The sequence below is a fragment of the Mesoplodon densirostris genome, chromosome 5 (assembly GCF_025265405.1).
Source record: "Mesoplodon densirostris isolate mMesDen1 chromosome 5, mMesDen1 primary haplotype, whole genome shotgun sequence".
NCBI classification, from domain to species: domain Eukaryota; kingdom Metazoa; phylum Chordata; class Mammalia; order Artiodactyla; family Ziphiidae; genus Mesoplodon; species Mesoplodon densirostris.
The window spans coordinates 42,141,390-42,156,588 of NC_082665.1; the positions used below are offsets into that span (position 1 = coordinate 42,141,390).

At 37.4% G+C, this 15,199-nt stretch overlaps 1 protein-coding gene and 1 non-coding gene across 3 annotated transcripts in view; one reads left to right on the forward strand and one right to left on the reverse strand.

The window, feature by feature from the left end:
* Window positions 1–884: 884 nt before the first annotated feature.
* On the reverse strand, window positions 885–1,034 carry LOC132491461 (small nucleolar RNA SNORA62/SNORA6 family). The gene has a single exon (XR_009532680.1). It is a non-coding gene; the product is annotated as a small nucleolar RNA SNORA62/SNORA6 family (small nucleolar RNA).
* A 2,669-nt stretch (window positions 1,035–3,703) lies between these two features.
* The window catches only part of EPHA3 (EPH receptor A3), a 373,968-nt gene continuing 362,472 nt past the window's right edge, over window positions 3,704–15,199 (forward strand). For both annotated transcript variants that reach the window (XM_060099806.1, XM_060099807.1), the window contains exon 1: window positions 3,704–3,791. In XM_060099806.1, the coding sequence (XP_059955789.1) occupies window positions 3,704–3,791 (88 nt within the window). The remainder of the gene's footprint in view (window positions 3,792–15,199) is intronic.

Here is a 15,199-nt window from a genome sequence, read left to right on the forward strand (position 1 = left end):
CGTGTGTTTTAATTTCATCGTGTATCTTCCTTCTTTCCATCAGTTGGATTCTAGTTCAGTTCCTTATTACTTTAGTTATTTAAAAATGGCTTCAAATCTCACCATTCTGCCTCTGATTTTCCCTCCTTCACATTCAGCAGTGGTTCTCAAATGTCAGGGATCAAAAGGATTACCTGAAGAGCTTGTCAAGTTGCAAGTTCTTGGGTCCCAACCTCAGAGATTCAGATTCCATGAGCCTGTGGTGGGCAGAAGGGATGTGCACTTTTATTTTTTATTTTTTAGAAACTGTTTATTTTCTGTCAGCCTATTTCCATTTTAGGAGTTTGTGGAAGAACAGGTTAAGACCACTCAGTGGTTGTTCCTACCCACTCAGGGGCCCGAGCAGTGGGAGCTTCAGGCTGTTCTTCAGTGGCGAGCTGAGCACTCCAGTCAGTGGGGAACTGCTGAATAGGCACAGAGGGCACCTGCACACCTTCGGACCAGTCAGCCACCTCAGGCTGAGGAGCAGTGAACCAGAAGCTGGAGCGGTCCATTCACCCTGAAATTCCTCCTTGGTCACAGTTTTCTCAGCTGCCGCCTGCTCTTCCTTTTCAATCTCTTCAGGATCTCTGTAGAAGCAGAGATCAGGCATGGCCTCCCATGGGTGTTCACAGGAGATGGTGCCACACATGCACAGAACTTCCCAGGCAAGCACCACCACATCAGACCCACTGAGTGATCTCCCTTTTTAGGATCTTACAACAGGATACATCAACTTAGTCTGAAAACAGAAATGCCTGAGAGGTCCTAAGTGAGAAATAATGGCGAAAAGCAGAAGAAAACACAGACCATTTTAAAAAAGTTTTTTCATCTCTCCTTAAAGCTTTCATACATTAAAATCATACATTTGTAGCAAGTATTACTATCAAACTCCACTCATTGGGCCAGAAACCCTTGTGGTGTTAGCGAAAAACTTGCCCCTCAGGTAGCATACTACCTACACTCGTGAGTTCATCGGCCAGTGGCCTCAACTCCAAGCTCTAACAATGTGCAGGGGATGTGCACTTGTAATAAGTATTCCAGGTACTTCAATAGCAGGTGGGCCCTATACAACAGGTGGAGATGCTCAATGCTATCAGTAAATTTTTTCCTAAAACTCAGATATGATCAAGTTCTTACTTGCTGAAATGCTTTTTATGTTCCTCTTTCATCTAGAATATATTGTAAAATCACTGACATGTGGCATAGAAATTTCTGCAGTTTCCAATCTGCCTTTCAAGGAACATCTCTTACCACTCTGTCCCCCCACCTCTTCTCTTTCCTGTATCCTAGCCCTTTTGGTATCACATATGCTCTTTGCTCTATACATGTCAGATGCTTTCTTTTGCCCTGACTTGGAAACTATTATGATTTTGTTTATGCTCCATCTGCTTGCCTGCAGTGCCTTCCAAACCACTCTCCAATTAGCAAACTCCTACTCATCCTTCAAACTACAGCTCAGTTATTACTTTTTTGATGAGGCTTTCCCTGAATTGGCTGCCCACACCTCTATCCCCCCTACTACTACTTTGGTTAAATTCCTTGCACCCCTCTGTTTGCTGACATCATTCTTTTTCACATCTATTCAAAATGGCATTCAGATTATGGAAACTTCTTGTTATCCAATGTCTCTTGAGCTAGAGAGTCTATAATTGAGAGATCCTATATTATTTACTTTCTATTCCCAGGCCAGGAATTGCTTTTTACTTATTTTCTCACTGTTGTAGCTTCTTTCAAACATGAATGCCTCTTTCCACAGTGATAAGCGGTTTAAGTGTGAAAAGAGAAGTAGTGTAAGGGGAAGCCAGTATACGTGGATATGAGCACATTGCCATGTTTTTCCAAAATGTTTTTAAATTGTCACTTCCAAATTAGGGTTTATTTTCTTTCAAGTTTCAGAAAAATGTTATCTAAACCTAGAACAATGGAAAGACTAAAATTGTGTTGGAACTTTAAAAAGTGCCAGAGTCACCACTGTCTGAATCTTCTGTTCAGTACATGTCATCATTTTCAATTATGACAGACTTGGCACTTGAAGGGGGTTCTACAGCCTCTGGTGACATAATGTGGGAAGAAGTTAGAGATACAAAGTAACAAGGCACACACACAAAAAGTTAGCAGTCAGTCTTTTTTCCTGGCTTCCTCTACCCACCCACCCCCAACCGTTGATCCCAGCAGACAAACTAGTATCAGAAGCCACTTATTTAAATTCATGTGAAAATCACGTTCTCTCAGTAAAAACATAGTGTTTGTGAAAAGAATACTTATTAGCAAGGCCTTTCAAATCCTTATTTAGATTCCACAACTTAAAGCTCTAAAATTGATCACTGATCTTACAGCTGTCAACTTACCTTTACTTTCCAGAGTTGTACAAGGAATGGAAGAGTCTTGTTTTCTGTTTAGAATAGGAAAAGATTGATGAGCGTGAGGATATTTGAGTGATCATTTTCTGGGGAATATTTTAAAGATACGCAAGAATAGTTCTCAAAATAGAAATTACAAAATTATTTGGCTGAAATAGATTGCAATTTTGTTGTCCAGCAAGGGAGATGGAAATAAGAGAAACCATTTATAACCATGGTGTAAAGTAAGTGAGAAAGTGTAAGGACACTATTATTTAGTCTTTGGGTTTGGAATGCTAAAGAACAGCTTCCAACTATTATCAGATTGGAAGTGGTTGGAAAGCTAAATGGGAAGCTGTGAATAATGCATTGTTTATCTCACAGAACTCAGAGATCCGAATGCTAGATAGTGACGGAGGGAGGGTAGTGATGTGCTGTCAAGAACTTCAGGCTTGACTTCTATTACTCTTATTTATACCCACAGCATAGAACAAGGGATGCATGCTGACCTGCAGCTACTCCTAGGGCTGGGTTTGCTCACTTCCTTAGGATGCTGAAGGTTACTTCCTAGTTTGGAAAACCAAAGTGCACTTTATGCACACGGAAATCCTGTGCCAAATCTCTTTAAAAAGTCCTGACACCACTTGGTGTAGAACTGAAGAGACTTTCTGATCTGGGGTGCGTATTAATGTCTTTCTGCGCCAGAAAGGGCTCGCGAAGAGCTATGATCCCATTGAACACAGTGAAGGAATAATCCCAATTTTCCTTTGAATACAATCAACAATCTTTCCTTTTAAATGAAAGGCTCCTGCTCTTTTAATAACAAACATTTCTCTGGCATTTCAGTTTCTTTTCCATTCACTCTGCCATATGACACTCTAGCAGGGTTTCTGGTTTCTTCGGGGGATTAACCTACAAGAGCATGTACTGCAAACAATAAAATAGCTGCTTTCCATTGAAAATAAGGAGGGGGTGATTTTCTCTCCCCACCGCTACTCTCCACCACCGCACCATCATAACTTCGGGATTTCCTGCGCCTTTGGTGACGCCCGCGACCTCCACCCCCTTCCGCCCCAGCTCGGTGCTTCAGAGCCTGTCTGCGAGGCCGAGCGCGCTGTCCTGTTCTTTTTCAGCGCTCGCTTCCGACGGCACTAGGACCCAGGGATGTCCCTGAGCGAGGTTCGAGGAAAGGCAGCCAGACTCCTCCTTATCTCCAGTGTCAAACTTGACATCAGCCTGCGAGCGGAGCATGGTAACTTCTCCAGCAATCAGAGCGCTCCCCCTCACATCAGTGGCATGCTTCATGGAGATATGCTCCTCTCACTGCCCTCTGCACCAGCAACATGGATTGTCACCTCTCCATCTTCCTCCTTCTCAGCTGCTCTGTTCTCAATTGCATCGGGGAACTGATTCTCCAACCTTCCAATGAAGGTAAGCCAGGTACAGCGACGCGCACAGCCCCGAACCGCGGGGCTAAAGCTCTTCCAAGCACGTTCTCACCGAAGCCTTCTCAGGTCCTCGAGGTCCTTCCGAATAAAGCGGTTCGCTCTCAGAGTAAACTAAAGAGGTGCTTTTATTTTCGGCTGTCTTCTGAAACACTCTAAGAGATAACTTTGGATTGCCTAAACCTAAAATGTGTTTTAAATCTGATACCAATTCAAGCAATTATCTTGTTTGCCAATTTTAAGCAGAAAGAAAGAAAAAATCCTCCAGTTTTACAACCCGGTATGTTAATTGCCAAATAGTCATGGCAGTATTTTATTTCCTAATTATGACCATGTAGTACTCTGAGAAGTTTAAAAGAATATCCCACCCTTCTCTCTAGATTCTTTAGTATGTTTAAAGGTAATGACAGGTTGTTCCAACTTAGGATCATGGCATTTATGAATGGGCTAAAGCGAAATCAGAGTTTGTTGAAGCGGAGATGTGTGTGTGTGTGTGTGTGTGTGTGTGTGTGTGTGTATTTATGTTACAACTGCTGTATTGAAGTGATGTGTATCCCGCCAGGCGGTGGTTTGCTCTGTGGTACAGGTTCTAATGAGCAGCATATGCCACGTTAACATAAGTAATATTTGCAGGAATTACAATAAGCTGAGATTGGATTTTCTTTGTTTAAGGGCTTATATACGAATAGGAGAATGTATTTAATGAATAGTGAAAACTCATGGGTAGGTGTAGTAAATAACTGAACAGCAAATTAAGAGAGAATGTTCATATGCAGCAAATGGTATTTCCTTAGTGCTGGGTTATTTATTTTCCTCCTAATGGGCATTCATCCCTTTTCAATGGATTAAAGTGCAAACCTAATATTAAGGACAGCAATGTTTCCTATAAGATTTTGTGCTTAATAGAGACATTGCCTTTTTCCTGTATACCTTTTATGATCTATTCCTAATGATTTGTGAATATAATCGCTAACTCTTAAGAAAAACTTTTCTGAATAATTGATTGCTTTCAAGCAACACTTACAACTTGGATTTCCTCTTAATCATTTTGAACTTATAACAATAATATTTAGCAATTTAGCAATACTGAGAAGTTCATGTGCAAATGCTACATTATATGTTATGTCACTAACTAAAAAATATATTGACAAGCCAGTACCGTGGTATATTGTATATATTATTTTTAAAAAACACAAGTAAAAACTCAAAAATATTTAGAAACTTTTTAATTAAATATAAAAACTGCCTCTCATATTTGGTGACCTACTTTCACTGCTAATAGAGCAGTTTAATTTCATTCTTTCCTTAGGGACTGCTTTTATCAACTTGGCAGATTTCATTAAATTTTTTTTGTCTTTTTTTATTGGGAAATTAAAAATTCTAAAATAAAAGGATCAAGTAATTATCTTACCTTCAAGTGACTTTTTTTTACAAATCAAATTAACATGTCTATTTGAAAGTAATGGTCAATCATTTTTTATGAAAGGCAAGCATAGTTATCTGTATAATGAGTAACATATAAGTATGTTAAAATTAGTGTTTATTCTGTTTGTTTCTTTGAAAATATTAAAGTATTGATAATAGCTAGAAAATAGTAATATTATTCCCATATTGCTATGATAAATTGTGTTTATCCAGATGGAATATTTATAAACTATTTAGATAATGGATTTTAGTGAATTAATAATGCACAGGGATATAGCGAGTCATTAATGAGGGTCATTATTTTTGTGCAAAACGTAACCTTTCAGTAAATTACAAGAGAAAAAAAGGCCTTTTAAACTTATTGACACTTATATAAAATTAATGAATATTAATTTAATGAAATAGGAATTATCAAATGTAAATTGCTTTTAAGCCACACCTTATGTATATTAGGGTATATAATGCATATCATTATACAGGCAGGTACACACTGACACTATGTATATAAAAAGGTGAATATATTCAGAAAGCTGACATAATTACATTTAATTTGCTTGGGCAAAAGTTTATCTATCCATTGTTTGTGGGATTATTCTTTCCAGATCACGTCCTATGGTAGTCTCCTTTCTCTTCTGAGGTCATGAAGGGAAGCTTTGAAACAAAATGTAAAATGAATGATTTAACTTGGGTAATATTTGAGTAAGAGTTCAAATATTAATGCAATAGCTTGGGACATAGTGGTAGAGTTGAACAACATGAAAAGTGAAAAATCCAAGTATGTGCCAAGATTTCTATGCAATTCTTCTAACAATGTTATTTGAATAAAAAGCAATGCTTATGAAAATTTATATATTGGGTAGAAGGAATAATGATAAAATGAATCTCATTAATAAATGTTTCTAATATAAATTTTGAGAACTGAAATACAAAATACTAGGTTGTATTTAAAATGATATGTTAAAAATTATATTTCAACACTATAGAAAATTTACTAGAATTTATTTTGCAATTTATTATGAAGATAGTCATGATAGAACTAAAAGAGAACAAAAACCTAACCACTGAGTTAATTGCTAGGAAATGTGCCATTGTGTGACTTATTTTTTCAAATTTGAGAATTGATAATCAAATATCAATTTTGAAATGCCATGGGTCCATGATAAGAGAAAAATACTTAGAAAAAAAGTTTAGTATGAACTTTCCTTTTATTAATCCAGTTACAGACAACTTTCTAATATGCCTTCAAGAAAATGATTCCAGATGATACTTTCTATGACTGGCCTCTTTGATGATAATTATTTATAATTTTGATGGTTATTTAAATCAAGAATTGGCCTATATACTTAAATAGAAACTTTACAAAAGCTGCAGGGAACTTTATTAAAATCTTACCAGGTCTGTCTACATGAAACATCAAGAAAAGACTTCCATGGGAAATCAACTACTTTTCATGACAAAATAGGATTGTTACATTATGTATTATTAGAAAAGTTTATATATTTGCTCCCTGTTGCCATCCCAGATAGATGATGATAATATTAAATAAAAATAACTTTACAAAGAGGTTAAAACTTGATATAAAGTAAAGAATCGACTATTGTTTGTTTAATCTCTCTTAGCAATGGATAAAGTAATCTCTTTAGACACTTTTCTACATTTGAAGCTTCCTGAGGCAGAATGCACTGCTTATTCATCAGTACATAATATACTAAATCATTTTTCTATCCAAAAGTGTTTGTAATTTAGATTAACATTTATCTATAGAGTTATTTACACTGGAAATCAGTTTTCAAAATTAAAGTGAATAAAATTCAATCTTCATATATATACTACTTTTTTTGGGAGACTTTTATTGGAGTGGTAGGCACACTATATGAAATGTATTTCACTGAACGTAAGTCACTTAAGTACAAGAGGATACTATGTGATCGTTTAAAGCTCAAAAGTAAAACTTAGAGATGAGCACTGTATGCTTCCCTTTGAATATTAGGCAAATGATGGAGACAATAAACATTTAAATAATAGATTTTTCCCTTTTTAAAAATCAGTATGACTTGGCATCATTTTCATGTATAAACACTTATCCTCAAATAATAACACATTGTGGTTGAAATATTAATAGAGAACTAAGCTGTCATATCACCTTTATAGTTATTTTTTAAAGCGAGTTTACATTTGCTTTTAATAGCATTTTATCATTCTAGACTAAATAATTGAATGCATTATACATTTTTGTAATTTAATAGCTTTCCTAATGGCTCGCCCCTACTTCCCCCCAACAGTTATAACTTTGCTATTTGCCTGGAGGTAGGAGAAACCTTAATTTCACTATTTTATAACCCACAACAGTTAACACTTGACCTAGGTCATTAACAGGATTATCAGCAAATTTGTTTAAGCTTTTGCCGACAACCTGAATTGCTACGATAATATTTTGATTGTGCCGGAAAGAAACTTCTTGCAACCTTTCAAAATCTATCATGAAATTAATTCATTCTGAATCTATATCTTCCTAAAGACTAATATTGATAATAATAATTTAAGTGGGGAAATGTCCGCTTTGATACCCCATTCTCTTCACTCTTATGTTTTATATATCACGCCATTCTTGTCCTTGTTATAAATGATCAATTAAAAACTCTTAAATAGTAAATATTCTTGCAATAACAATAGATTTATAAGTACAAACCAGCTTCATCGTAACTATGAACAGATTCAATTTTATACTTTCTTATTATTGGTGCTGTAGTTAATATGATTTTTCTACCCATTTCAAGATATAAAGTCAATTGAATATGTTTATAACTCAGAAGCAACTGGAACCATAAAAGGGAAACTACATATAACAAAACAACATTACCCCATGTAAGATTATGGTGCATTTTATATAAAGTTGTCTTTCCCATGAAACACTAGTAATTGGGAGCTACAATGAAAAGTACATAAAATGAATACAAACATTTTAAACAAAACGTTGTGTAGAATCCGAACTTAAAGGTATTTTTTTAACATTGTGTAGTAGATTTAGGGAGTTTCATGTGAAGATTTTTATTACTTGAATATAATTATGGTTTACTCTTTGCCTTTATAAACAATTTAGTAGTTTCACCTTGACTCATCAGAAACTTATTATCTTTAAAGAAAAGACTTAAGATTTTTTATCATGTCTATATATTATCCACATTTTAATATTCAAATTTTGGTGTGTTCTTTAAGGGTCCTTCACTTTTAATAGTTTCTCAAAATAACTTTCTTTATGAAGATCCCTAAATGTCAAAATTGTCTCTGAAACTCTGGATTTTTCTGAAATAAAATATATGCAATTTTTAAATATCAAATAATCAGTTACATATGCAAAGGATTTTTAGAGGCAAAACATATTTCCACAGTATATTTGATTTACTAACTTCAACACAAATGGAAACAGCAAGAACTGTTCTTGAGAGTTACATTCTCCAAGTCATAAAATCTTCAAGAAAATATTAATAAAACTTTCCACAAATCATCAAAACTCGATAAGTTCTTACAGACATTTACTTACTAGGAAATCTGTGATGTGGGTTACCTTTGATTTTAGTCATTCTCCAATGATTTTGTTTGGCATAAATACTAGATGGAAGGAGAAATATGTATTTCTTGGAAGAACACTGTTTTGCAAATCATTTTCTGTCAAGATCCTCAACTTTATTTTTTACACACTTGTCTTTAAAACTTCTAATAAATCTTGTTCTTTTAATTCCTGTTTGATAAAAGATTTAGAAAAATAGATGCAGGTGCCCCCTTTTTGATTCTGTTTTCAGAGATCTGGATTTTATCACCAGGGAGGGTCAGAGCAGGGCTTTTATCAAGTGCACAAGTAGCTTTCCACAGATTTTTCAAATAAAGGGATGACTGGTGGTGTAAAACATTCATTATATTATTCATCCAGGTATACTGAAAACCAGGCTTTGAAATTTATTTCTAAGAAATTTGAAAACCTTAATTCTTCTGTAATGACTTTAGAAATAAAAACATTCTTGGACGTTTATAAAATGCAAAGGATTCCAAGACACAAATCAATCTAGGCGGACACCCCTCCTGGAAATCAGGGTGTGGGCACATGTGCACCCCTTGGTTTCACTCTCTGTGTCTGTTACCAGCTCCCTAGAATCAGGTAGTTCTTGGAATCTGGCAGAAGTTTTCCTCTTGGAAAAGTCTGAAAGTCAGCAAGTTTTAGTTTGCCTCCTACCAGCTTTCTGTGAAATTAAAAAAAATTTAAAAGGTGGTGGATTACAAAGAGAAAAAACGTCTTTGCAAGAGAATAGAAAATAAAAAGTCGATTAGAAAGATGGAGAGGTAGAGAAATGCAAAGATTATAAAACCAATGATAATATTTGTCTTTTGCTTAAAAGAAAAATATTTACCACGTCAAACATCTGGCTAATCAATTTTTAGTAGATCTCTAAAAACTTGCGCACACACACAGACACGCACAAAAGGGTGTGTGTTTGGGGCGGGGGGGCGGGATTGGGGGGCGTTGCGTGCTTTTGTTTCTCCTCTCAAGTGTACACACTTTTGATTTTTCCCCTGAAGAAAATATTTTGTTTAGGAAAGTTTTGAGAGTGTAAGCCAAACCCCTTTGGAAGCCTGGGCGTATGCATGTGGAGGATGGATGGAATCAAAACCAGTTCAGCAGTAAAGCCTCCAACTTGGAGTGATGTTATTAAACTGGAAGCCCTGAGTGGGGAACCCCCTCCCTTCCTTCATTTTAAGCCATGTCCTGCTGTTCCAGTCAAAGCAGAGGGTGAAAATCCACATAATCCAAACCAACATGGTGAAGTCAGAATAATAGGCGAGGAATGAGGGGGGAAACAAGTGGCCGCACTGTACAAATAAACTGTTGTGAATAACCTTAGCCATGAACTGGGGTGGCCACAGGAGGTATGATGGCGCTTCTCTTCCTTCGCATCACACCTCCCACGTTTGATAATGCAATATTGATTAAATTCCAAAAGTGTGCCTTGAGAAATTTTAGCACGAAACAGACCTTTACGGGGAATTCCAGGGATATGGCAACTGAGGGATGAGCAGGCGCCCTCGCGGCCACCACACCCACCACCAGGGCATCTTAACCTCAAACTCTCCGCCGCCGCCAGGACCAGGCTCATAGGTGCGGCGGGAAAACGGAGTCTACCAACAATTCACTACTTTTCACTCCTCATCGGATTCAAGATCGGATCAGAAAAGCCCATCTCCGGGTCCACGTCCTCCAGCTCAGCTCAGCCCTCGGGGTTCGGTGGTTCTTTGTGCGCGAGCGTCTCGGCGCCCGGCGGCCAAAGCGCGCTGCCCGGGCGCTGCGAGCCAGCGCGGCCTCCCGCGGGCGGCGGGCGGCGAGCACGCGCGAAGCCCCTGCGGCGGCCGGCTTCTTGCCGGCGTCCGGCGCCGGGCTCTCTCAGCCTGGGCGGAGGCTGGAGCCAGGGGAGCGCGAGGGCGCCAAGTTCGGCGGAAACTAGCGCCGGGCGTAGGCGGGGCGGGCGAGAGGCAAACGTGCGCCCTCTGCCTGCGACCACGGAGCTGCCGGCGCTCGGAGAGGGGCGTTCTCCTCAGCACCTGGACTCTCCTTACCTGGGGAGACCGCGAGCGGCTCGGACGCGCCAGGCAAGTCCCGACTTTCACAACAAACTCTGACCCAAGATCTCTGTCTCCCCCACCCTCAACTCCCCACCTCCCCTCATAGCTGGCAGTCTTTGCAGCTTGGCGTCCATAGTTGGCGCGGTCTGTCCTCCTAAGTTCCGGCCCCGCGAGGTGACAGGTGCAGGAGGGGGACAGGGTTCTCCAGGGTTCACAGAACTCCCTGTAGAGTTGGGGAAGATCCTCGTACCCGGCCCGCTCGGTTGGGACGAGCCTGAGACGTCCATTGTCCTGCTTGCTGCTGTGTTTCCCGACCCCTTTGCTATTTCTTGAATTTTCAAAAGATGTCTCTCTAGGCGAAAATGAAGAACTTTTTTTTTTTTTTTTTCAGTTTTCGTTAAGACCATCTACTGATGCCACCTGTTAGGTCCCTCGGGAGAGCTAAGCTAAGAGCATGTTCTACAAACCCACTCCCCACCCCGTGCACAATCGAAAGTTGTCTTGTTTTCCCCACAGCCCCATATTTGATTGGCACCGTTTTTTAAATTAAAACAGGATTTTCCCTCTTCTGATTTTGGGAGTAAACCTGGAATGGGCCAGGAAGGGTTTCTGGGATCGGCATTACCGAGGTAGGTTTAGTAGTTAGATGATGCTGATGTTTGTGTGGTCATCAAAACTTTAGTGTTTTTCGTAAACGATAGAATTGTTGAATGCAGGGCATTCCAAGACTAAATATGGCTTCAGTGTCATGTCCAGTAATCACATAACAATTACACAGAGCTCCACTGGCTGGAAAGATTTTTCCCTTACATTGTCATTGAGTACTTACTGTACCTCATTTAATCTTAAAGCCGCCCTAAAGTAGGTATTATGACATCTCCCATTTTACAACTGAGGAAACTAAGTAAACTCATCGTAATAAAGTAGTAACTGAGCCTGGCCCTCTCTTGTCTGTCTTCTGATTTTAACCTCATATGTTTTCTCCTGTACACAAATGCCTGTAAATTAAGGAGGTCTCCTATTCAGGAAAAGCAGTAGCTTCTCAACCTCAATCCTACTGACTATACTAATGTGTCTTGTTGACTCGCAAGAAAAATCTTAGAAATAGTCAGATTATTGGAGTGAAAAATCAGACTTCAAAGTACTTTCAAAAAAGTACTTCAAAGAGTACTTTGAATCTGTAGTGTTTACCCTCATAAGGTATGATTATCTGCATAGTTGGGGACTCACTAAGAATTAAAGAAAATTTGATGTGGACAGAAGAATAAAAGATGTTATCTGTGATGTGTTTTCTTCACACATTCTTACCTCTGTCTTCCTTTCCTTATACTCAGACACTCTTTTCCTCACCCTGGAAAGATTCTTGTCAAGAATTCCATACACAGAGATTGTGAGGCAATTATCAATATAACCTGGATGTGATTTTTTTTAGTTTTATTTAATAAAAATGAAGTGTGAATTAACTATTGGAATTGTCATAAAGGTCAGTAATGGGTGGAAGTAGAACTTGGCCTAAAAAGTAGACTTTAATTTCTATGGAAACTTTCCCCTATTTAAAAGATAATTTATATATTATTTAAGATTAGAAAATAAATTATAAAGATTTATATCCTCTTTCATAAAAACACTTGTACTCTATTTAAGTGGAGGCATTGAGAAAAGGTAGCTAAAACAGGGTTTTGAAAGGTAGCAAATTGAGTTGGGGGCAATTATATTTTTCTTGTGGGTGTTTCAGCACATATGTTTTGCATTAATTGCTGCAATAAATTCTGTTAACCTGGCAAAGAGCAAAAATAGCATATTGATGACATCAGGCTTTCAAATCAGAAAGCTGCTTTCAGTACCTTGCTTTCTTCTCTGCAACATGAGAAAAAAAGTTTTCAAACGTGTTATCATTTAGGTTCCCAATGAGTTTTCTAACCACTCAAGCTATTGGCACATTTTCCATTAGCAAAAGCGAAGGCTTAGCAACAAACTTTTGTTTTCTCACTTCTGATGGATTAGAGTCAACAACTGTTTTCCCTACTATTTAATGTTATAGTTCATATATGATTTTGCAGAACTCTCTCAAATCAAGAAAATGTAATGTGACTTCAGAGTCTCCAAACTGAGTTGCCTCTTGTTTTAAGACAAAAATTCTTGACAGATTACCCAGTGGGGACTGGAGCAAGGGGAGAAGCCTGGGTTAATTTTATTGCTGATAAGTCTATTTAATCAATATGAAAATAGTTTCATCTTGAATTTTCTGTATATTCACTAAGGGGAGGTTAATTTATCATCTTTAAAATAATAAAGGTAGATCAATAAACTCTGCAGGTCCAGTAAAAAAATAACACCCATCCCCCCCACCCCCGCCCCCTCCCTTGATAAAAAATGAGACTTTAAAATTTATTTTTTGCCAGTGATAAAGTTAGTTGGTTTCTAATCAGTATGAAATTTAGACATTCCCTATCTATCTCAGGATGAGTACGGGAAACAAAGAACAGCTTGTTAGTAGTTAACATATGCTTTATTTCTTGATTTTCAAACGTAATTTAGCAATAAATCAAATTCTATGGATTTTAGAAAGGTACTTTTTTATTGCATATGATAACAATCTTCACACTGAGAAGTTAGGCTGGGAAGCTGATTTCCAATCGCTTCCTTGTAGATTGTCTAAATAATCCTCTGGCTAAGCAGAACAACACTCTGAGGAAAAGTCTATGTGCAACACTGTGTGTGTGTGTGTATGTATGTGTGTGTATGTGCATGTGTGTGACCAACAGTATTATCCCCTTATGTAACTGAACCATTCCCTTTAAATTTTCCTTTCCAAAGGTGATCCTTTGGAAACTCAAGTTTTACTACCCTAGCCCTAGTGAAAACATTAGAACTCTACATTTAATTTCAAAGGCATAAATTTAAAAAACATTAAAATGAATTAAGAAAGCTGTTAAGAAAAAAATTAACTCATCTTTCATACTGCAATAATTTGGTTTATTTACCAAACAGTGCACACCTGAGAATTAGTTACTGGATTTTGGAAAAGAAGGTTATCGGCATGTTGAAAGGCCTTGAAGATAACAGCTTAGTTGGGACACGTGACTACAAAATGAATACTTACATAAAAAAATTTTTAACATAGACGTGAAAGTCATAAAAATTGCAATATGAATCTTTACAGAAGATTAGCTGCCTAAAGCTGAGTCCCTGGAATATAAGGAAGATTTTTTTAAAAAGATAAAGTTAATAATAACAACAATAAATTAGTAAAAACAAAGAGAGAAGACTAAATGCTTTGCCTAATTTCATGTGATAGGGATAATTATAACCCAGATTTTTTTTACTGCATATATCTAGAAAACTTTATAAATAATTTGAATGAATGCATAATAAATACATATACAAGTAAAAAGCACTTTTGAAAGAACCAAACATTCAGAAAGAGCTATTTTAATAAGCACATATCTAAGCTCAGTGTAAATTCTGTGTGAACATATACATTCACACACGTGTGTATTGGAAATGCACATGATTGAATATCAAAAAAGACCATCCCAAAACAGAAGCTTCTATAGGTGCTATTCATATTATGACTACACTACCAAGAAAAAACACTGAGATTTGTCTGAAATTTTCATTCTCTTGCAGTGGTAAATGAAGTTTCCTGACCACCACAGCACTAATTGTTTGATACTTTCCATTGACACTATGCTCCTAATATGAAAAGTAAAGGGCTAGAGTTTTGAATTAAACTGATAGGCATGTGGCACTTCACTGGATCCTATGTGGGCCTTTATAAAGACCTTTATACATTGTGGGCCTTTATACATTGAAGAGTTTGTTTATATGTGTGTGTGTGTGTATGTCTGTAGAAAACAGTCATGGTGTATGACAAAGTCTAGATATAGATATCCTCTAGAATATGATGAAGTCAAAGCTATATCCTGATTTTAATTTTCCAGAAATTTAAACCAATTTATTCTGCACTGGGCTTCTTTTAAAATTAAAAAAAGTTTTGTGATATAAAAATGTCCAAGGAATGTTTTTATTTTTTTTATTTTTTGACATCTTTTTTGGAGTATAATTGCTTTACAATGGTGTGTTAGTTTCTGCTGTATAACAAAGTGAATCAGTTATACATATACATATGTTCCCATATCTCTTCCCTCTTGCGTCTCCCTCACTCCCACCCTCCCTATCTCACCCCTCTAGGTGGTCACAAAGCACCGAACTGATCTCCCTGTGCTATGCGGCTGCTTCCCACTAGCTATCTATTTTATGTTTGGTAGTGTATATATGTCCATGCCACTCTCTCCCTTTGTCACAGCTTACCCTTCCCCCTCCCCATATCCTCAAGTCCATTCTCTAGTAGGTCTG